The sequence below is a fragment of the Tenrec ecaudatus genome, chromosome 7, assembly GCF_050624435.1.
Source record: "Tenrec ecaudatus isolate mTenEca1 chromosome 7, mTenEca1.hap1, whole genome shotgun sequence".
NCBI lineage: Eukaryota > Metazoa > Chordata > Mammalia > Afrosoricida > Tenrecidae > Tenrec > Tenrec ecaudatus.
The window spans coordinates 61,233,688-61,257,121 of NC_134536.1; the positions used below are offsets into that span (position 1 = coordinate 61,233,688).

Below are 23,434 nucleotides of genomic sequence, written 5' to 3' on the forward strand. Positions count from 1 at the left end.
GTTCCAACTCATACTGATCCTCAAGGATAGAGAACTGCCCGTTGCATTTACAAGGCTGTGAAGCTTTAGACTGCTGTATATTTCTCCTGAGGAGTGGCTGCTGGGTCAAACTGGTGACCTTTTGGTTAGCAATCACATACTTAACCCACCTGTGCACCTCCGTACGTGAGGGGTCTTCAAGGGGAAAAAGCCATTGTATTTTCATTCTTTTTCTCATGAAATTTTTGAAGCCCCCATGTATCTACACATCTCATGTATTACATACACATCCATGTGTGTGTTTTCATTCTTAACTACCATTAAATTGGCTTGGCGCCTGCCCACCCTGGGTGTACAAAGCAGAAACGTTCCATAGACTTTTTAATTCTGTCATCTTCCAAGGACCACTCACTAGGCACCTTTCATGGGTTCAAACCACCAAACTTGCAGCTAGGAGTTGAGTGTTTCCCCCCCACCCCACCCCCCACCATTCAGGAAATTTATATACAAGGGAGTTTCTAAAAGGTTGTGGGAAATGGAATTAAAAAATAAGGGAATTTTTCAGTGCATTTTTTAAGTCTCCCTTTGTATATGTCTGTATGAAACTTTTGAGGGTTTTTTTTTTTCAGAAGCTAATCAAAAGCTTGGAGATTTAAGTCCTCCCAACAGTAACTTTGTGAAAAAGCTTGTGTTCTACTTCCCCCAAAAAATCAGCCATTGAGAAGTTTATGGTATACAATTACACTCTAACACATGAGGTCCCCATGAGTCAGAAACTTAACAGCTGTTACGTTTTTTTCTTTTGAAGACCGTCTCATAAACAAAATCATTGTGAAATTGCATATTTCTTTGAGTGGAAATGCCATCATTTTATTTGTCTGGTTACATTTTGTATCCATTTGGTTGGTAAGGGTGAAATGGGCAGATGAGAATGGTGGGGGGTCGGGGGTTATTTTAATTTGGGTTTTGAGCTAAACTTTGTATGCCTTTCGGAATCACCCAAAAGTGTGATTATAATTAAAGAGTGGGGTGATGATAATATTTGTAGTGATAATAAAAAGCATTTGCCACTTATAAAATAGTTTTAAATTATGTTTTCTTTGTAACTACAGCATTTTTAAAATAAAATTATTTCAAAGGCACACCCAGGTCTGGTCAGAACAAAGTAGCATGCACTTTAGGAGGCTAAGAAACCAAATTACAAGCTAATGAGAGACCACTTGGGAGAAGTTTTGACTTCAAGAAAATATCTTAAGTGGTACTAAATTTAAAGAGAAAAGTTAAAACTAGAAGATTAAAGGACAATAAGTACTTTTCACGTTTACAAACCTTGGAATGAGAAAGAAGAAATACTTAGCTAATTAATTCAATAGAAGATTCCAGAGTGTGAAAAATGCAAATCATAATTTCAAATTCTCATAGACTCCAGACTATCTGTAGCCATGCAGGTTAGGTGAACCCCCTGCAACTTAAAACTAGACTCAGAACTCTCTTGACTAGTTCTCCATGTACAGTTAGGAGAACTCCATCCTGGAAATAAACATCATTAATTTATTGACATCAACAAATTTCCAGGGAATGATATGGGTAAAAATAATTATATAATTTATTATAGAAAATATGTAACTTGTAAAACTCAATTTAAAGAAAAAAGTCAAAATAATGGTTATTTTCTAATTCTAATATAAAATAGAATATGAGCTGTATTTCATCTTTAATTTTTATTCTTTACATCTTTGGTACAATTTGCTTATAAAGTTGTTTTCACTGAGCCATGATGCAATCTATGTTAATTTCTATAGATGACAAAATTGAGAACAGATTTTCAGCTGAAAGAGATGACTATGGATCAGACACAATGAGTGAGATAAATATTGTTGGCCGAATTACACTAAATCTTTGGAGAATCATGAGAAATGAGGTAACGTGCCTTATCTAATACTGTATTTGGAAATTGAAGGTTAGCGGAATAGACCGTCTTTCAGAGTATCAGTACTGCTTACTGTGCAACTGTTATGCTTTCCTGTGAATTATTTTCATTAACTTGAGTAGTTTCAAAATTAAATACTGCTTGCTAAAATGCAAGCTATGCAGACAGCCCCCAGGGTGTGAATGCCATACATTCTTAATTGTATCTTTAAGAATACGTAGGTAAATCAATTGTGGTAGCAATTGTACAATACTGCTTGATATGATTGAACTATGGAATGATATGATATCTGTATTAGTTCCCAATAAAATGGTTTTGGGGGAAAAAAGAATATGTAGGTAAATCAGAATAAGAATGGGTACTTACAGTTCGTGTTTAGTAAGCATTGATTGACCTGCTTACCACACGTCAGGAGATCAAACCCACCAGCCACTCTTTAGAAGACTGTCTGCTCCCATAAAGAGTTCCAAAAGCCTCAGAAACCTTATTTTCAAAAACAAAAAACCCTCACACTTACTGCCAGTAAGTCCATTCCGACTCCTAGTGACCCTATATGACAGGGTAGAACTGTCCCTGTAGGTTTCTGAGCCTGTAATAACTGTTTACAGCAGTGGTTCTCAACCTTCCTAATGCCACTACCATTTAATATGGTTAATAACTGTCATTTTGCTACTGTTATGAATCACGCGACCCTTGTGAAAGGGTTGTTTGACACTCCCCCCCACCCTCCTCCAGAGGGGTCGCAACCCACCAGTTGAGAACCACTGGTTTACAGGAGTAGAAAGCTTCATCTTTCTGAATATACTATGCCAGTGGGGTAGTTCAAATAAACAATCAAAACCTAGTGATTTTTTTTAAAAATCTGCTTGTGCAACAAATGGTGCTTGTGGTAAAGCATGTCTTGTGCGTGGGAGGTTGTTTGAGAAACCCTGGTGGTGTAGTGTGTTTATGTGTCAGCTGCTGACCACCAGGCGAGCAGTTGAAACCCTCAGCCTCTCCACGGAGACAGGTAACAGTTGTGACCTATCCTATAGGATTTCTGCGAGTCAAAATCGACTTGATGGCATTGAATTTGGTTTGAGGGGGTTGGTTCAGTCCTTTAAAAAGGAAATCTTTAAATATCAAGTACAAGTTGTCTGTAGTTCAAGCCTGCTTCACTCGAGGATGCTTGTAAATTGATTCATGTATGACCCAAATAATTTTTACATATAGATCTTTCCTATGTACCTTGAAAATTTTGAAATGATCTTCAAAATCTCTTAAAACCAAATGTTCTGCCTAAATCAAGCGTTGTTATAATGGAGTCTTTTTTCTAGGTGTCTCTAACTAACTACACCTTTGAAAATGTGAGCTTTCATGTTCTTCATCAGCGCTTTCCCCTCTTCACCTTTCGAGTATTGTCAGATTGGTTTGATAACAAGACAGATTTATACAGGTAATGTTTTATAACTTTACAGAAGATCCTTTTTAAAACCATCATTATTGAAGTGTAATTTATGATTTAAAAATGCAAACATTATAACTGTATTGTTTGAGGACTTTGAAAAAATGTTTTATACCCTGTAACCACTACCTCAGTCAAGATAAAGAACTTTTCCAACACCCTACATCTTGTACATCTAATCAGTCAACTTATCTTTTAACCACCCAGGTAAGTACAAATGGTCATTCCTTTTGACAGTACCAGAATGTTATATGCATGGACTTGTTCATATGGTACTCCTTTATATCTGACTTGGTGGCAGAATGGATGCACATCGGGCTGCTAACCACAAGGTTGGCGATTCAAAACCACCAGCTACTCCAGAGTAAAAAGATGAGGTTCAGAAACCCACAGGTGCAGTTCTGATCTGTCCTGAAGTGTCACTCTAAGTCAGAATGGACTCCATGGGTTCAGTGTGGGTTTTGGGCTAAGTGGGTATAAAGTGATATCTTAACTGTGTTTTGTTTTCATTTCTCTAATAATGCTGTTGGATTTTTCCAGTGCTTATCATCCATTCATATAGTCTTTTGAGAAATACATGCTTAAGTCACTTGCCCATTTTAAATTGAGTTGTTTAATTTTTAAGTAAGTTTATTATTTGAAGATAGAGCAACAATGTAAAAATGACCACATCAAGTCACAAATGGAAGATGACTACATCATTATATAAATGCCTGTTTACAGCATTACATAATTGAAGAACAAATTGATAAATAAGCCATTGGTTTATTCTGGTTGTACTTTTTTTTTTGTTTTTTGTTTTTTTGTTTTTTTAACAATTTATTGGGGCTCATACAATTCTTATCACAGTTCATACATATACATACATCAATTGTATAAAGCACATCTGTACAGTCTTTGCCCTAATCATTTTTTTCTCCTCTTTTCTTACATTTTTTTTAACAATTTATTGGGGCTCATACAATTCTTTTCACAGTTCATACATATACATACATCAATTGTATAAAGCACATCCGCACAGTCCTTGCCCTAATCATTTTTTTCTCTTTTCTTCTTTTACATTTTATTAGGGACTCATACAACTCTTACCACAATCCATACATATACATACATCAATTGTATAAAGCACATCCATACATTCCCTGCCCCAATCATTCTCAAGGCATTTGCTCTCCACTTAAGCCCCTTGCATCAGGTCCTCTTTTTTTTTCCCCCCCCCTCCTTCCCCATTCCCCCCTCCCCCATATGCCCTTGGTAATTTATACGTCGTTATTTTGTACTTTTTGTTGATATAGGTATATATAGTCTCAGGTTATGGTTTGTCTTTTCTTAATTATGTCCGTTGCAAAGCAGAAAGTTTTCATTTTGATTAGGTCCAGTTTATCAATTTTTGTTTTATATTGACTGATGTTTGTGTCCTTTTTAGGAAATCTCCGCTTACCCCAAGATTGTAAAGATTCTTCCCTTATACTTTCTTCTAGAAGTTTTACAGATTTAGCTTATACATTTAGGAATCTGATTTTGTGTGTGTGATGTGAAGTAACAATTGGGGTTCTTTTTTCCCGTATGAGAGCTTCCAAGACTTGCTGAAAAATTCCATTATCTTTCCTTATTTTTCTAAGAACTTTCAGAAGCCCCCTTGTGCAGTTATTCTGGTAGTGTTGTTTTAAAGATTCTTTTCCACATTGAATTTTCTTACCACCGTCTCAGAAATACTGTTTCAGATTTTGCCGATATTCACTGGGCTTTTTATCCTTGAAATAGCAGGTAATCCTTAACGCCTTAGTATTGCTAAGCTTGAGGGCTGCTTTGATTCCCATCTCCTCATAGTTCATGCTTTTAATGTGTCCTGAAGCATTAGTTATTAGCAGAATGAAAACAATACTAGAATACGTGTTTCAAGTGGCCGACTTTTCCCCTGGTTTTCACAGCATGGGTTGTTTATTTTAACAGATGGAAAATGGTTGATCATTATGTTAGCCGGGTCCGTGGCAATCTCCAAATGTTAGAACAGCTGGACCTGATTGGGAAAACTAGTGAGATGGCTAGACTTTTTGGGATCCAGTTTCTACATGTTCTAACAAGGGGTTCACAGGTAGGAAATCAATTTTTCTTTGACGCTTGAGTATGAGTGATAAACTTCTAAGATGTTTGAAAGTGATTGGTTTGGTTGGTGTTTTTAGAACTTTCAGGTACCAGCTACTCAATAAGTAACCAATGAAATCACATCATTTTATTTTCTGGGAAGGTTTCAAATTTTACTCTTTAACAGTTTCACCTATTATTTTCTCCTCATTGTCATAAAGTTGTATTCAAATGATACAGCTCTCAAAATGTTAGAATATCTGGACTAGATTTGAGAAGCCAATGAAATGACTAGACCTTTCAGCTATCTTTTTAAAATTGACTCATTTTTTTATCACTTGACTTACTTTATAGTTTTTATGAATGTTAAAATAGGGAATTAATTTACATATTTCTGCTTCAAATCCTGTCAGCTGACTACATACCCAATACTAGACTGTCTAACTGTATTGTAATAGTCATGCAGCCTTATCCTGAAAAATAAAGCATTCCCAAATAATTATCACATATTCAAATCACCAATATATTCAGTACTGAAACTGTGGTTCTTTTCTCCTCCCCCTTCTTCCCCTTCAGTATCGTGTGGAATCAATGATGCTGCGGATTGCTAAACCAATGAACTATATTCCTGTGACACCCAGTGTCCAGCAGAGATCCCAAATGCGAGCCCCACAGTGTGTCCCCCTAATTATGGAGCCTGAATCCCGATTCTATAGCAACTCTGTCCTCGTGTTGGATTTCCAGTCTCTGTATCCCTCTATTGTGATTGCGTACAACTACTGTTTCTCCACCTGCCTGGGTCACGTGGAGAACTTGGGAAAGTAAGGATTTTTGCTTACTTAAAATTTTACACTTCAAAATTAACTCTGAGTGTTTCCTTATATTTGAGACTGTCCTTAGAGCAGGATGAATAGGCTTTTAAAAGTTCATAGGAAATGATATAAAAGATAAATTTCCCACAAACTTGTGGAAGTCTGTCTTGCACTGTCGTTGTAGTCACCTCACTAATTGACATGGATCACAGTGTGGGTGAAGAGAATCTTGAATTCTGTTTCTCCATGCATAGCCTTAGCTTCTTTGAAAAGGATATGTCCTTAACTGGTTAGCCTAAGTCATTATGAGCATTTGTCGTCTTATAACTCAAGCCGTTACATCCCTCTGACTTTTTCTCAGAAATAATCTTTTTTTTTTTTCAATTAAATTGTTAAATCTTAGATTTGACTAATTCTTATTAGTCACATTTTATAAACCAAATGAGAATAGGCTTTTGAATTCATAAATGTTTTTTCAGTCATAAAAAATAGTGTTCCTTATAATGAATAATTGTGTAGTTTGAATGGTTTTACTCTGAAGTATAAACTAGTCCTTCATAGTAAACATTTTCAAAAATGGTATTGATAATCTTCTCTTTTTATTAAGAGGAAGATTTTGGAAAAGTTGTTCACAATTTTTTTTTTTGCTTTAAGACATTCGTTTTTATTTAAGAAACCCAGTATAATCACGAGTTGGAATTTGTGGAATAAACCATATCCATAGGTTTTAAGATAGTTCAAGTTTACAAAAATATTTCTTTTGATAAGTCATGAGTATTTAAAGAACTGCTTTTTTATAATAATGCAAGTCAACATTACTGAGTGCATTAATTTATGTTTTGATGTTTGAAAGTGGATGTAAAGTAAAAGTAGAAGGATGCCTAATGCAGCTTTAAGATATCTGTGATTTGAGAGACTGCTTGTTTAATATTTCCTTTCTTAACAGGTATGATGAGTTCAAATTTGGCTGTACCTCTCTAAGAGTACCTCCAGATTTACTCTATCAAGTTAGGCATGATCTCACAGTCTCCCCCAACGGCGTAGCTTTTGTCAAGGTAATACACGCTCTCTTGTCAATGTAAGGGGTCCACTGTGGCTTCCCGTTTGGAGAAGCATGACAGCAAACAAAAATAGACCAAGATATGATTGAGCATTCTATCTCAAAAAGTCAAAGTCTAACCACTCATTTAAGGAAAATATTGCTTGTTTTGCTTGCATTTAGACTTGAAATCTTTACATTGTTAAATTTTAACTAAACATTGAAAGAAAGAAATGTACATGCATGCCTCTGCCTTGTAATAGAGCCTGACTGATTTTGATAGCTATTTGGTAATCACAGAGATGTTTCTGTTTTGTTTTACAAAGATGTTTCTTATACAGTTTTTAAATCACTTTAATTTCTGAACTCTATTGTCTTTAAATTATTTTAAGTTAAAGCTATCTTGGAAATAATGGTGTACACATATTAATTGACTACATTTTTTAAGAATATACTCTAGAAACTAATAAGGTCCCTTTTTCTCTCTTCCTTCACTCCTTTCAAAAGAAACTAGGGAAAGTGTCATAACTGAATTAGATATGAGGGAAAATGTTTTTTACCAGGAATTCATGGCATATTCCTTATTTTAAAATTTTAAGATGCAGTCTTTCCAGGGACTAATTAGATGAGATCTACTTGGAGACATGGAAGTCGATTTTTTTATGATTATTAAAAGTCCCCATGTAAATCAGTTTTCTCATACTGGCATATTTGGCCCCTCTCCTTTTTAAGATTACACCGTAAAACAGTGGGCTCCTTCAAGAGTTACCTCAGATTAATTCACACTTGAAATGTGTTTCCGATGTCTTCTAGAAGCTTGTTAATCTTTAGCAGCATTTTAAAAGCCTGGATCCGTGAGGGAGCCCTTGCTTAGAGGGCATTGCGTCCCTCTCCGTGGTGCTGGGGTCGTTTGAAAAAGGACAGTGCCAATCCTTGAACAGCGTGGTAAATGCAATCAATGTCACTACGTCGTACACATGAAAATTGTTGAACTGGCAAATGTTTCGTTCTATGTATTTTTACCACAATAATTTAAAAGAAAGCAAAGCAAAACCACTTGCATCTGCATTTTGACCCAGTGGTAAAGTTTAATACAATTTTTAAAAATTCAGGAGTGTGATTATCCTGTACCTGAAGTTCTATTTGTTCGGTTCAACATGCATTACCTTGCACGTGTCTGTGAATCATCTTCAAAGTTAATGCTGTTTTGTGATTTTCTTTCCTACTCAAGTTCTCATAAATTCTCCCTAGTCTTGATTAATACAAATGATTTTTTTGGCATCAACAAATTTTATCACCTCACTATTAATCCCCTCTTCCAGATTGCTAATAAATATAGGCCGGAGGGGATGGCTTAGTGGTCTAAGCATCAGATTTGAAATACCTAGAGTCCCTGGAACTGCAGGTTTGAATGTCAGCAGAGTCAACCCAGCTCATCATTCTTCCAGGTAGATAAATGGAGTTCCATACAGATTACTGTGTGGGGTCATTAGGATGCGGTCTTTAAAACGGAGGTTTGTTATGACTGATACAGATCCCTTGTGTTGCTGAAAGTGGGGGTTTGGTTCAGAGTTTTGAACAAAATTTCCCTCTAAACACGTTGTATGGTTTCTTGTGGATAAGTTGACATCCTCCTCCCTGGAGGTCTATGAACTCAAATAATAGATTTATAACATTGCAGGAACCTTTTAGGATAAAAATTCTCTTCAAAAGAAATAAAATATAATGATTTTATATTGATGACCACTGGTCCTATGACCACTCTATCATTAACATGTTTCAATTCATGATAATTGGCCATTGTTATACTTTGGGCTTCCTTCTTAATTATCTAAATCTGTAAAATTTGACGGTTCTCCTTATCCGGCCATTCTTTTTCCTTTATTACAGCCTTCAGTAAGAAAGGGTGTGCTACCAAAAATGCTGGAAGACATTCTGAAGACTAGACTTATGGTGAAGCAATCAATGAAAACTTATAAGCAAGACCGCGCCCTTTCACGAATGCTCGATGCACGCCAGCTAGGACTTAAGCTTATAGCAAATGTCACGTTTGGCTATACATCTGCTAATTACTCTGGAAGAATGCCATGCATTGAGGTAAATGACAAAAATCTGTAGCTTTGTCAAAAGATATTTTAAACGTATTTACATGAATGCCTGTTCATTAAAGCAATTTTTCCTCTTTTGAAACTTTAGCCTAGGGGGTTCATTTCTGTGACAATCTACTACTGTTGAGTCAATTTGACCCAGCCAGACAGTAGACCTGCCCAGGGGGTTCTGGAGCTGTCTTCTTGCCCAGAGCAGTTTGCCAGGTGTTTTCTCCCTTGAACTGCCAATGGGCTCAAATCACTTGACTTTTGGGTTCATAGTCAAGCATTTAACCATTGTACCCACCAGGATGCTTTCAATAGCAATTAGCATATACTAGTAATTAATACATTAACAGAGATCTGATTAGAATTAGACTGGCTTACCTAAACAGAGTGAAGCATCTTTCCATGTTTGTCTGTCAGTGTACTGGAAGGTAGAAAGCAAACCTTTTTCAGTGGTCAGGTACATTTGAAAGGTATTTTTCATAGAATAAGACTTACTGTTTTTACTAAATTAAGGTGATGATTTTACATGAAGATAACAGTGTGACAAAGTGATAACTGCTGGAGACTGAGAAAAAGAAAGGACATCGTGATTGTTGTTGCATTTGTAGATGTTCAGGAGGAGTCGGACAGTGAAAGAACGGCGTCCCTACCGTAGACAAAATGAACTGCAAAGAACCTGTGCGAGGCAGTTAGTGGTGTACTTACATTAAGAGAAAAGTCTCATCCATCATGTAAAATAACACCATTAACCTGAACTTTTTAGTTACAGTCTTTTGTTTGTACTGAATACATTTTTGTTTTCTGTAAAGAAGTTTACATCTGGTTTTATGTTTATATAATTTTTAGGTCATATAAAAATGTTTGTCAGTACTGGGAGTTCATATTATTCTTCTCACTTGTAAAACTATATGATCAGTAGAAAAAAGCCAAAAATGATTGTTATGAATGAACAATAGTGCTATCATATCTTTTCACAGCCATTTTCTCATTTTTCCCATACCTCTGAGTTTTAAATAAGTTTATTACGGTGCACATATAACCAGAAATTGGAATAGCCATGATTTAGAAATTCTTGAGCTACCAGGGAAGGTTTAGAATAGAGCTCTGCCAAGAATATAGAGAGAGGGCTAATTGTCAAGCAGCATCACCCTCCGTGACCTGGGATTTTGCCGCTTTTCCAAGATTAATGACTACAACCTTACATTTCCCAAATGTTGTAAGGGAAATCATGAATGGAAAAGTTAACTTCATTGAAAAATTCTCTGATTAAGAAGCTACTATCAGAAAAAGACAAATATATTTACTGACAATGATCATGTGACCCTACAATCAAACTAAATTGCTAGTACACCATCACCAAAAGTTCTGGATTGTTACTACCCTAGAGAAAGACCTTTTATAAGCACAAAGTCCTAAAAAGGTGAAGATAGAGAATAATGTAGCTAAAAGATGTCTTCAAAGGGTTGATAAAAGTCAGAATTACATGGATGCACACAATCAGAGTAGCATTAATTTTCCTTAGTTGGACATTGTCACTGACTTCATAAATTTAAATTTGTATATGTTCACCTCTTGTGTTATTTACTATTTATGTTAAACCTCTGTACACACATAACAGAGATGTGAGGGTTTTTTTCCTCTAACTGACTCATTTTGCCACTTCTTTTTCATTGCTTTTGAGGGTTTTTTTCCTATAAATTTTGCCCTAAAATTACAATTTTCAGGATCCCAGCCATTGTCTCAATAATAGATTCCCAAACTTACTTGGCCTGTACCACCCCTTTTCATAAAAAATGTCCCAGCATCCCTGGCAGTTAAAAACGTCTGCACTCTAGCCATAACCCAGGGTACAGTGAAGGTGTTGCTTTGCCCACCCTTTAGAAGGAGCACCGACTTTGGGAAACACTGATCTGCGTTGTGAAACCCCTTCTTTCCCTCTTAGTTACCACTCCTTCCCACCTCCAAGTACGTCCTGAACCTGCCATACTGCTGCAGGGTCTTCTCCTCGGGTTATTTGTAGAAACACTGGTACTTCATGACTTGTTTTCCACTTAGGTTATTTTCTGTTTTATTTTTTGAAGTATTTAGTAATTATAAGTATTATTTGTTAAAGTATGTTGACATATACTAAGCTATGTTAAGAAATTATTTCCTGTGTGTTTTTACCAACAGATTGGTGATAGTATTGTTCACAAAGCAAGAGAGACCTTGGAACGTGCTATTAAACTAGTCAATGATACCAAGAAATGGGGTGCCAGGGTTGTATATGGTGATACTGACAGGTAACAGATTTGACATGATAATTATCCTCTACACTTGATTTGTGTCTACATTACACTGGTTTAAATGACTGGTGTGTAATCCTTCCAAAAATTGAAATTCCGTCTAAGTCCTTTCCAACCTTTATGATCTCATGGTTAAAGAACATCAGTCCGGACTTTCAGCAGGATCCTAAGAGGCTGCAGTAAAGAGTAAGTCTCCTGGCCACAGACTGGGAAGAATCCCAAGGAATCCTTTTTATTATCTCTTAACCAAGCAGAAAGTGACCTACCTTTAAAGAAGAAACCACTACAAGTTTGGGCTGTTTTGAATATAAACAATTCTTAAATAGCTATAACTCCTTAGACATTAACTGTATACTTTTGAATAATTAAACTGTTAGTGAGGGACAGTTGTTAAAGCTGTGCGTGGTTAACTTTTTACTAAATCCCCCAAATCTATTGACATTCTTTTCAGACCAGTACACCTAGGCAAAACAGCTTTTCATTTGATTCCTGCAGTTCTCAGATGTACTGGAGGACTTCTTTCAGAGACAAGAGGAGGGAGGGAGGGTTTTTGAATTGTGAATTAATAACTCCAGCCTGCTTTCATGCTTTAATATAATATTTATATGGCCTATTAAAACTCTTCTAGAATATAAATATTACGCAAATTTATTGTAATCAACCTTTTTTTGTCACAGTGAGGGTTTAGAGTATGTGCGTGAGCATGCTAAGAACTCTGACCAAATGGCAGTCAAAAGGAGCAAGAGGATAGAGGTCTTCTCATCATTAAAATATCATTAAGAATAGCTAAAGGATCTTTGAATGGCATGTAATCGTCTCAAGTTTTTTTGTTTGTACAGTCAAATCAATACTAAATGAAACCTTGATTCTTAATGGTAGTCTCAGATTAGATTATCCAGGGCCCAATTGTCATTTTTTTCTACTGTTTCCTATCTAGTCACTCCTTAGTTTGACTTTTGGGTATTTCACTGATCTATAAAACCACTTCTGGTGGGTAGTCCAGTAAAAGAAAGTGTAAGTTTTGTACCTCATTTGCATAGTATAGCAGAATATGTTAAGGCAGAAAAGAAAATTAAATATTTTACATTGTTGATTTTCAGTTCAGTCTAAACATGCCATTTGTTGACAGAATACAAACAGAATCAGAAGTCAGCATGATTCTGAATGTAGTTACATTTAGCTTGTTCTCTGATCTTTAAGAATTCATTTTGATTTTTTTTGCCTGTAATATCTAGATTAAAAAAAAAACAGCACAAACTTGTAGAATATTTGAGCTGGAACAGGACTTGGACTTCAAGTCCAGCAGTTTATACACTTCTGGGGAAAAACCCCAGACGGCCTTAAGATGTGCCTCTGGCCCAACTTCAGAGCAAGCCCACCGATCTTAGTGATCTAGAAGGGCTGTAACAGAAATAGTGCCTGTGGATGGTTTTAACTGTCAGGAATTTCTTCTCTCAAGTGAGGAAGCTAGACATCAAAATGCCAAGTGCTGCCTTAAATTTTAGCAGTTCAAACAGTTATTTAATAGTGTTTCTCAGTCATATTTACCCCCATCCCAGTGGTGTATGACTTACTCTGATAAGTCACGAAAGCTTTTTATAGTAGTGATTTTTTTTTTTTAGGCAGCAAAGGGGCAGTAGGGAGCTAGAATCAGTCTCTTGGGAAATTCAGCTAAATTGAGAAAAGCTTCTCACATGACTCCATTATACTCCACCCCCCTCACATGTAAGTTACTGCTCTAAATATGTACCTAAGTCTCTCGACTGGAAGGTGGGTATCATGTATAATAAACAAATAGGTCTTTTGCTTTATAGTCTAGTCACCTCCATTCCATTACATGTGATCAAAATCTTCTGTACATCCTAACTGCCCTTTTTGACTCTAGTTCAAAATGTCCAAAATAGTCTACATGAACTCAAATTCAGTAGGTAAAATCTCAAATATCTCAAATATATATTCATAATGATAGCTTTTAAGCTGAAAAGGATGTAAAGCTTACATTTTATACCAACTTCGTTGAAGTATAATTTTTAATGAGTACATTGTTTGTAGTTCAAGGAGTTTGACAAATACATAGGCCTATATAGCCAACCACCACCACCCCATCCAAGATTGAGAACATTTCTATCAACCTTAGAGAATTCCCTCATGCCCAATTACTGCTAATCCACCATCTTCGCTACCATCCCAAGTAACCACTTACCTGATTTCTATGACCTTACCTAAACTACATGTGGAAGGCTGGATCCACAGTCAGTACAGCAGCAGTCAGGGTATCGAACAACACATTGCATTGGGTAAATCTGCACATGACCTCTTTAAAGTGGTGAGGACGGAGATGCTTCTGGCCCAAGCCATGGTATTTTTCATTCCTCATAGGCGTGCGAAAGTTGAACACTGAATAAAGAAGAATCTATGTATTTTCACTGTTTCTGACAAAGAATATTGACATACTATAGACTGCCAAAAGAACAAAGAAATCTGTCTTGGAAGAAGTACAGTCAGAGTGCTCCATAGAGTCTAGGATAGTGAGACTGTCTCTCGTGTGCGTGATGTATGGTCCCATTTACATAAAACTCTTGAAAAAAACTAACCTAGATTAATAGAGGATAGGTCAGGTCAGTGGTTGACTGGAGCCAAGAGTAATGTGAATAGTTACTTTAAATGGAAAAAAAACAAAACACTAAATGCCAAAGAACAAATTGCTTTGTCTTCGAAGTACAGTCAGAATGCTCCTTAGAAGGATGGTGAGACTTAACCTGAAAACGTGTTAAGGTTTTACCTGAGTAAAGTTATACCTAAACTTTACTTCAGTAAAGTCATATTGCTATCAGATGCCATAGAATTGATTCCAACTCATAGCAACCCTAAGAACAGCTATTGTAAGATCTTAAGTAAAATTGAATCTATACTTTCTTCTTAACATATTAAGTCATTTTATTGGTGGCTCTTACAACTCTTAGAATAATCCATATATCCACTTTGTCAAGCACATTTGTACATATGTTGCCATCATTTGCGAAACATTTTCTTTATATTTGAGCCCTTGGTATCAGCTTTTTTTTTTCCTTCCCTCATGAACCCTTGATAATTTATATTTTTTTCATGTTTTACACCAACTGCTGTCTCCCTTCACCCACTGTTGTTTGTCCTTGGGGGTCAGGGGGTGGTTATACGTTGATCATTGTGATTGGTTCCCCCTTTCTCCTCGCACCTTTCCCCTACCCTCTTGGTATTGCTACTCTCATTATTAGCCAAGGGGTTTATCTGTCCTGCATTCTCTGTGTTGCGAACTCTCATCTATACCAATGTACATGCTCTGGTCTAGCTAGATGTGTGAGATATAACTGGGGTCATGATAGTGGGGGTGAGGGGGTGCATTAAAGAACTAGAGGAAAGTTCAGTGTTTTGTCTGTGTTTTCTTCAGTGCTATGCTGCACCCTGATTGGCTGTCTCTTCCTTGTGACCCTTCTGTAAGGGTATGTCCAATCACTTACGGATAGACTTCGGGTCTCTTCTCTGCCCTCCCCCTTATTTGCATTGATATTTTTTGTTTTGGGTCTTTGAAGTTTGAAACCTCTTGATCACAAAGGCTGGTGTGAGCTTTGTTGCTTCTCAGCTAAATGACCATTTGTTTATCTTCAAGCCTGTAAGACCCAAGACGCTATATCTTTTGATTGCTGGGCCCCATCAGCTTTCTTCACCACATTAGCTTATGCACCCATTTTATCTTCAGTGATTGTGTTGGGAAGGTGAGCATCACAGAATGCCAGGTTATTAAAACAAAGTGTTACTGGGTTGAGGGAGTACTTGAGTAGAGTCTCAATGTCAGTCTGCTACCTCAATACTTAACATAAATATATATACATAGATCTATTTCCCTATCGTTATATATTTACATATATGTGTGCCTGTATTTTTACCTCTATAAATGTCTTATATTAGGCTATAAAACAAGTTATTTCTGCAGTATTGGGAGAGAAGGGTTTTCAAAGAAGCGTGCAAATGGAATTTTAAATCCAATATAAAAATGTTGTATAAGTATGAGATTGGTTTGTTTCCAAGACTAGAAACATGGATCTGAAAACCATATTTCAAGCTATTGTTCATTTCCAACTATTTAGTATCTTTCCACTAAAATTTAAAGTGAGGATAAACTTTATAATCTCTATCACAAATATTTATTAGTTATTGTTTCTATTCATGCTCAGATATTAAAATGCGAAGAGGGTTTACAAGTTTATAGATTATGGAATTTTTCCACAAAGTTTTTGAAGCTCCCTCATAAAGTTAAACAGATTTGAGGAAAGATGAACAGAATTTTCAGTTTTACTATTTGTGTTTGGAAAATATACCTTGTGGTATTTCTTATTAGAAATCCACACCTCTTAAGAGGACCTGGTGCAAAGGGCTTAAGTGGAGAGCAAATGCTTTGAAAATGATGAGGGCAAAGAATGTACAGATGTGCTTTACACAATTGATGCATGTATGGATTGTGATAAGAGTTGTATGAGTCCCTAATAAAAAGTTAAAAATAAATAAATAAATCCACACCTCTTGACCTGCATACTACTAGTGGAATTGCACGTTAAAAAAATCTCTCTGGAAAATAAATTTGACAGTATCTTTTGGGGGGGGTGTATTTCTTTTTAATCATTTTATTGGGGGCTCATACAACTCTGATCACAATCCATACATTCATCCATGGTGTCATGTACATTTGTACATTTGTTGCCATCATCATTCTCAAACCATTTTCTTTCTACTTGAGCCCAAGGTATCAGCTCCTCGTCTTTTCCCCTCCCTCATGAACCCTTGATAATTTATAAATTATTCTTTTTGACAGTATCTTTAAAACCTTGGAAAAGTTCTCACTCCCCAGAAATTTCACTTTTAGGAATGTTTCTAAAGATATAATCAGAAATGTGCCAAATATCTATTATCCCATCAACTCAGAGTGCCCGGATAGCACAGGGTAGAAGTGCCCTTTGAGAAGAATCTTTCTCTGCAAGAATAGATGGTGGGTTCAAACCACCGGTCTTTTTGTTAGCAGCCAAGCAATTAACTGTACCACCTGTACTCTTTAAATAGCCGATTCAAAATTGTCAGTAAAACCTTAACAGTTTCAAGTTTAAATTCTGTGAATACGGTTTGTGAATTTTTCCAAGATTGTTCTGAAGCTCCCCTGTATAATCTATTCATTGAAATACTGTGCAACTATAAAAATAATTTAGAAGAATTATATCACTAATGTAAAGAGGAAGTTTCGACACCGTTTCATTTTTTATTCCCAAGTGAAAAATTTACAAATATACAATATGTTTATATTGTCTTTTTATTTTTAGATGATAAAATTACAAATGGCGGGTTCTTTATACTTTTTATATTTTTAACTGTTCTTCAGTGAACATGTATTTCAAAATATGTGGAAGGAAATTCTTTCCCATTCCACTAATAAAATTTTCATCGCTCTACAATCAAGTTTTCTCATTTTATGATTGACTTAATTCTGTGCCAAGCAAAGCCTTATGTCCAAGACCTACTTGACAGCTGTGATGTCTGAGCTGGTTTCTGTGTAACTATACTAGAAATATTGGATGTCTTAAATATCTGCAAGAAAAGTTTGATAAAACATGAACACTTAGATTGGAAGCAACTTCATAAGGGAGAATAAGAGAAAGGGGGTTTTCTTTGTTTAAGAATATTAGCCAAGAAAGTGACTCTCCATGAACTATTTTGTTAAAATCACTTCCTCATTGCCGTATCTATTTATCTTTAGTATGTTTGTGCTGCTGAAAGGAGCCACGAAAGAACAGTCTTTTAAGATTGGTCAAGAAATTGCCGAAGCTGTCACTGCAGCCAATCCTAAACCTGTGAAATTAAAGTTTGAAAAGGTAAGAGAAATTTAATACTAATAATTACTTATAAAATTTTCATACCTTGTAGAGATTTCAGTTCAGTGCATTTTGAGAATCAATAGGTCTTGAAAAGTGTTAAATTTTGAGTGTTTTCTCTTATTTTCATGTAATTTTCTCAAATTAAAAAAAATTTTATATGAGGAAGTAATAGAATTTTCCCACTACTATTGCTATATAACAAACCACTCCATACTTAGTTTTATTTTGCCTACAAACCATTTTATTACTCGTACAAGTCTATAGGTCAGGAATGGCGTGCCTGTGCTTCAGAATGCCCACATCCTCGGTTGGGCTGAAATCACTGGAAGCATGCTCCCTCTTGGGTCTGGCTGGCATCTGCAACACCTACACCTTTCCCTGGGGCTGCACACAGATCTGGATCCACTTTCACTTCCTTTAAAAGGACGAGACAGTGATGGAGATGAGCAGAGCTGATTTGGGAATAAATTGGCTTCTTATCTCCATTAGTATTGTCTTAAAAAATCTACTTTTTTTGATATTAATAGAACCACTCCCAACTTTTTGGGTTTATGTTAGCTTGTATGTTTTTTGTTGTTTAGTTTGTTTTCTTTTTTTAGTTTTTAACCTTTCTGTGCCTTTATATTTGGAGTGTGTTTCTAATAGATTGAGTACAATCTAATAGATTTATACCTTTTTTATTCAGTCTGATGATTTCTGCATTTTTACTTGATATGCTCAGACCATTTACATTTAGTTGATTATTGATAAAGTTTAAGGGCAGTGGAAAAGATGAAGATACTAATATTAGGGATAAGGACAAAAAAACTACACATACATGCCCACAGAGCCAGGGATTTCACCTTAAAGAATTTATCATACAGGTTTGGGGGTTTTTTTATGCTAGTTCTTCACTCTAACCCTATTTGTAATTCTAAGATTGTAAAGAATCTAAATTACCTATATTGAATGTACTATGAACTGCCAGAAGAATGAACACAAGGTTGTTACTTTGAGGACTAAGGGTGCATCTGATCCGAGCCATAGTATTTTCTATTGCTTCCTATGTATGTGAAAATTGGACATTGAATGAGAAAGACCAAAGGAGAATCAGTGCATTTGAATTGTGGTGCAGATGAGGAATATTGAAAGTACCACGGACTGCTAAAAGGACAGACACACCTATCTTAGAGGAAGTTCTACCAGAATGCTCCTTGGAAGCAAGGATAGCAAGACTTCATCTTCCGTTGGACATACTATCAGGAGATACCAGTCCCTGGAGAAGTACATTATGCTTAGTAAAGTGCAGGGTCAGCAAAAGAGGAAAGCACTCGAGGAAAATAGACTGACACCGTGGCTGCCACAGTGGACTCATATAGCAGTGATTAATATAGCAATGATTACTATAGCAGTGATTATGAGGAGGTGCAGGGCCAGGCAGTGTTGCATCCTGGTGTATGTACAGTTGTTGTGATGAGCCAGAACTGACCTGACAGCGCCTAACAATAACCCTCACTCATAACATTTTAACTTTGTACAATGAGTAGATGTTACTAAGGTCATTTTATTTAGTAAGAAGTGATGATTAATTGACTTTTGAGAGAGCCTGCCAGTTGAGGTGGAAGCAAATGGTGTTGCAATATGATTGGATTACAGGCTTGCACTTAATTCTACCAACCCCAGTCTAAGCACATGACATGACCCACTCGATGTTTGACTTCATGAAGACATCACTGAAGATGTGGGTGCAATAGCAAAGTGTGGTGAAGAAACTAGATGATGCCCAGCTTTCAGAAAGTATAGCATCTGGGGTTGTGAAGGCTTGTTTTTCAGCCAAGCAGCCATCTGAGAGTGAGGCGTCAACTAAGTCCACATGGAAGAAACACACCTTTCTGTGTGATCCAAGGATTGTAAACAATAAATGCCAAATCCAAAGGAGAGAATGGCATCAGGGCTTAAATTGTGAACATGTGGTGTGCAGAAGGTTATGGATGACAGTGGGAGTCCATGTGCAGGGTCCCCACATGGATGAAGCTACTGGTGAATCCCCTCTAATGTGAACAGCCCTGTTATCAGACAGAGCACTGTAAAGTCATTTATAGCAGACATAGGTCACAATGTGACATCTTATCATTCAATCTCCCTTTAAACCTATTTGAAAGCTGTTTCCATTAAAATAATAATAATAAAGTGAAGGGGAAAAGTGAATAAAGCCCCTGAGGAATGTCCTCTGCCCATGGACCGGGGTTGTGAAGAACCTAGCTAACATGCAGAATACACTGGAAAGTAGATTGTTGCAGACGCGATTAGGTTAAAATTCACCACACCTTACTATTTCATCTTCCTTGTGATCCATTTAAATTTGTTCTAAATTTTAATATTTTCTGTTTTCTTTTCAACTAAAGTTCCTAACTGTTTTACTGTTGTTCTGTGAAACCCAGGACAGGTAGCTCGAGGCAGTAACTGGATTACTGATGTCTTAGGGGTGTGCAGGGCAGGTTGGGGGAAATGCGGAGCTAATAATTATAAGATTGCAGAAAATGCTCTAAGATTGATTGTACAATTCTTCTTGGTATGATTGAACTGTTGAATTGTATGATATACAATGAATTACATGCCATTAAATCTGTTGGGGGGAAATGGGAAAAAATTGGGGGTTGCAAGTGATGAGTAGAAAGTAAGAAAGTAAAGACAACGTACTCTGTGTGTGTTCATCCCTTTACAGCACGGATTTGTTGGGCCCTGAATCATCCAATTTTTATAAGACATTTGATTAAAGTCAGAAGTAAAAATAAATGTAGTCAGGGAAAGATTTATTGAAAAGGCATTTTGTTCATTTCTCCACAGGTATATTTGCCCTGTGTCCTACAAACAAAAAAGAGATATGTGGGCTATATGTATGAGACACTGGATCAAAAGGACCCAGTGTTCGAGGCAAAAGGAATAGAAACAGTTAGAAGAGACTCCTGCCCAGCTGTGTCCAAGGTAAGTTTTATTCATTTGTCGTCACCTTTAAGAAATAAATGTAATACTCATTAAACATCTAGGCAGAAGACCTACTGCCTAATGATTCCCAAGATTCATTCTAATATAAATGATTTTATTTTTGTTCTTGGTTTCTGACTTACTCCCATACCTTTTTATCAAAATTGCTATAAAGAATTGCATGAACCAATATCCTGCCTGTCTCCAGAAATTATAGAATGATATGGTGTCCTGTGACAGCACCCAAAAAAGCTGGGATCCAGGACAGAGAAACTAACAAGAGTAATTGCATAAGTCACATAATTCACCCTTGCTTACCAGAAAGTTAAATGGACTATCAAATGCAAATTAAGGAGATTTCTGAACAATGACAGTGTAGCTTATCCAGAATTTTTCAACTGTAGTGATTTTACTATACTATGACCATTCGTGGGAAATTTTCACTACTCATGGCCTCTTTGAAATCCTTTGTCTTTCTATTTATATTTGTCTTTATTCTGTAAAAACTCCCATAGCAAACCAGTACAATTATTGACATCAGTGAGAGTACTCAGCACCCTTACATTTATGAAGGCATTAAACGCATAATGGATCTACCATTGCTTTTATTATTATGTCAGCTTGGGGGGGGGGGTTACTCAAGACTAATTTTGAGAAAAGTTATCTTCCTGTACACTCTCCACCACCCGGACTGAACCTAAGCAAAATTCACACACTCACTTGTATAAAGAGGTATATATATAGATTCAAGTACTCAGAAGAAGATGACAGAATTTTCACCTGTCTAATTTAAATTCATTCCACTACATATTGGTCAGATTCTAGAAGAACTATTTTAAACATAGAAAACTATGTAACTGCTAGTATATATTTATTGTACAATAAAAAGGCAAAGACTGCTTTTACTGCGCAGTCACATTTAAACTTTTTCACCTGAAGCTGGTTCTTTGATTAAAGGGATAAATAAAAATGTACAGAAGCATGTCTGGCCTTTAGTGCCTTGATTAGAAAAACTTTAAAAGGTTTCGTACATTGCTCATCACATGGCAGATGTACATCTGCATAACATTCCAATGTGACTTTCCTCGAACTCCAGTATCATTTTCCAAGTGATACTCTTTTTAGGAACAGGATGTTATATGAAATCTCTAGTAATTTTTTATTGTCCAGTCATTATAGATTAACAGATTACTTAGGTAAATCAACAAATTACCAGTAGGGACATAATGGAAAGTGTAACAACAATGAGGAAACATGTTTAAGGGGGATTTTATCTTTCTGTGTGTTTTGTTTTGTGTTTTAAGATTCTTGAGCGTTCTCTAAAGCTGCTGTTTGAAACAAGAGATATCAGTCTAATTAAGCAGTATGTTCAACAACAATGCATGAAGCTTCTAGAAGGGAAGGCCAGCATACAAGATTTCATCTTTGCCAAGGAATACAGAGGGAGTTTCTCTTACAAACCTGGAGCTTGTGTGCCAGCCCTTGAACTTACAAGGTAACGATGTTAGAACAGCACAGTTCTCAATATCTAGCAATCATAGGCCTGGCGTTAAAAGACACCTAGTCCATGGGCACTAACTTATTTCTTCACTTGCCTCGCCAAAGGAGAATGGATGCTCTCCCACTCTTCAGAAGCTTTGGAGAGAAAGAAAGCACCTCCTTCTGGGCTTCCCTTGGGAAGCTACTCAGTGAAATTGTGATCTGATTCAGAGCTTGATTCAATTGTTTTTCCCACATCAAAGTTTCTATGTAATCCTTACTATTGTTCCACCAAACTATTTAGATGGTATTCTGAAATCAGATAATCTCACCAACTAAATTTTATCTTAACTTAAAGAGTTAGATTTAAGGCATTTCTTTTTCACTCTTAGGAGATGAAAAAAATTTTCAAGCCAGTTGCTATCTACCAACTCATTATTTTCCAGGTAGTAGCAGTTTACAGAAAGTTTCAAACTCTGAAAAGCGATCCACCTAGTGCCAACTAAGTGACGTATGTAACATTCTCAGAGTTGTGACTCCAACTTGCAGGGACTCCCATTGTTTCATTATTGTTTAATGCTCTCAATTTGCTATAAAGATGCCTATCATGACCGTCTTTAAATGTGCATTTTATGTGGGTTTCGTAGGAAAATGCTTACTTATGACCGGCGCTCTGAGCCTCGAGTTGGAGAACGAGTGCCGTACGTGATCATTTACGGGGCTCCGGGAGTGCCACTTATCCAGCTGGTAAGACGACCAGTCGAAGTCTTGCAGGACCCAACTCTGAGACTGAATGCCACTTACTATATCACCAAGCAAATCCTTCCACCCCTGGCAAGGATCTTCTCACTTATTGGTATTGATGTCTTCAACTGGTATCATGAATTACCAAGGGTAAGCTTATTATATAGTACTTGTGTTAGCCTTCAGAGAGATTTCATTTAAGATCCAAATAAACCTAAAGATTTGATGTGCTCTGAGAAGCAAAACAGAACTTCTGTTATTCCCTTAAGTGGGCCAAGATACCACACTTTCCTGTTTTCCTGAAAAGTAACACCTTCCCAGCTTCTAACAGGTCGGCCAAATTATAGAAATATTATAATAAATTCTACAGCTATTTCCAGGGTAAAAACTAAGCACAAAACAATTTGGAATAAACCAAGTAACGGAAAATAAATGGAGGCCAAAAATTATTTCAAGATGAATGCTTTAAATGTCTACACATGGTCCTAAAGAACCCACACTAAAGCAATGGTTTCCAAAGAGCTATAAACGTAAAACATCTCATGTGAACTAGTAGCAAAAGGAGCTTGTGTGAATGCTCTTTGTCTTCATTTACTCACTAGACACCTGAAGAGGCTGTGACTCTGATACCCTAGGAATCCTTTCTCTCTGAGACAGTAGTTTTTACCTGCATTTCTTAC

The 23,434-nt window shown here is 36.4% G+C and overlaps 1 protein-coding gene across 2 annotated transcripts in view; it reads left to right on the forward strand.

Moving 5' to 3' along the window:
* REV3L (REV3 like, DNA directed polymerase zeta catalytic subunit) overlaps window positions 1-23,434 on the forward strand; it is a 170,274-nt gene that overhangs the window by 137,238 nt on the left and 9,602 nt on the right. For both annotated transcript variants that reach the window (XM_075554663.1, XM_075554664.1), the window contains exons 20-30: window positions 1,782-1,900; window positions 3,226-3,344; window positions 5,307-5,448; window positions 6,015-6,259; window positions 7,197-7,305; window positions 9,180-9,386; window positions 11,558-11,667; window positions 17,450-17,564; window positions 20,394-20,531; window positions 21,836-22,026; window positions 22,658-22,904. In XM_075554663.1, coding sequence (XP_075410778.1) covers window positions 1,782-1,900; window positions 3,226-3,344; window positions 5,307-5,448; window positions 6,015-6,259; window positions 7,197-7,305; window positions 9,180-9,386; window positions 11,558-11,667; window positions 17,450-17,564; window positions 20,394-20,531; window positions 21,836-22,026; window positions 22,658-22,904 — 1,742 coding nt within the window. The remainder of the gene's footprint in view (window positions 1-1,781; window positions 1,901-3,225; window positions 3,345-5,306; window positions 5,449-6,014; window positions 6,260-7,196; window positions 7,306-9,179; window positions 9,387-11,557; window positions 11,668-17,449; window positions 17,565-20,393; window positions 20,532-21,835; window positions 22,027-22,657; window positions 22,905-23,434) is intronic.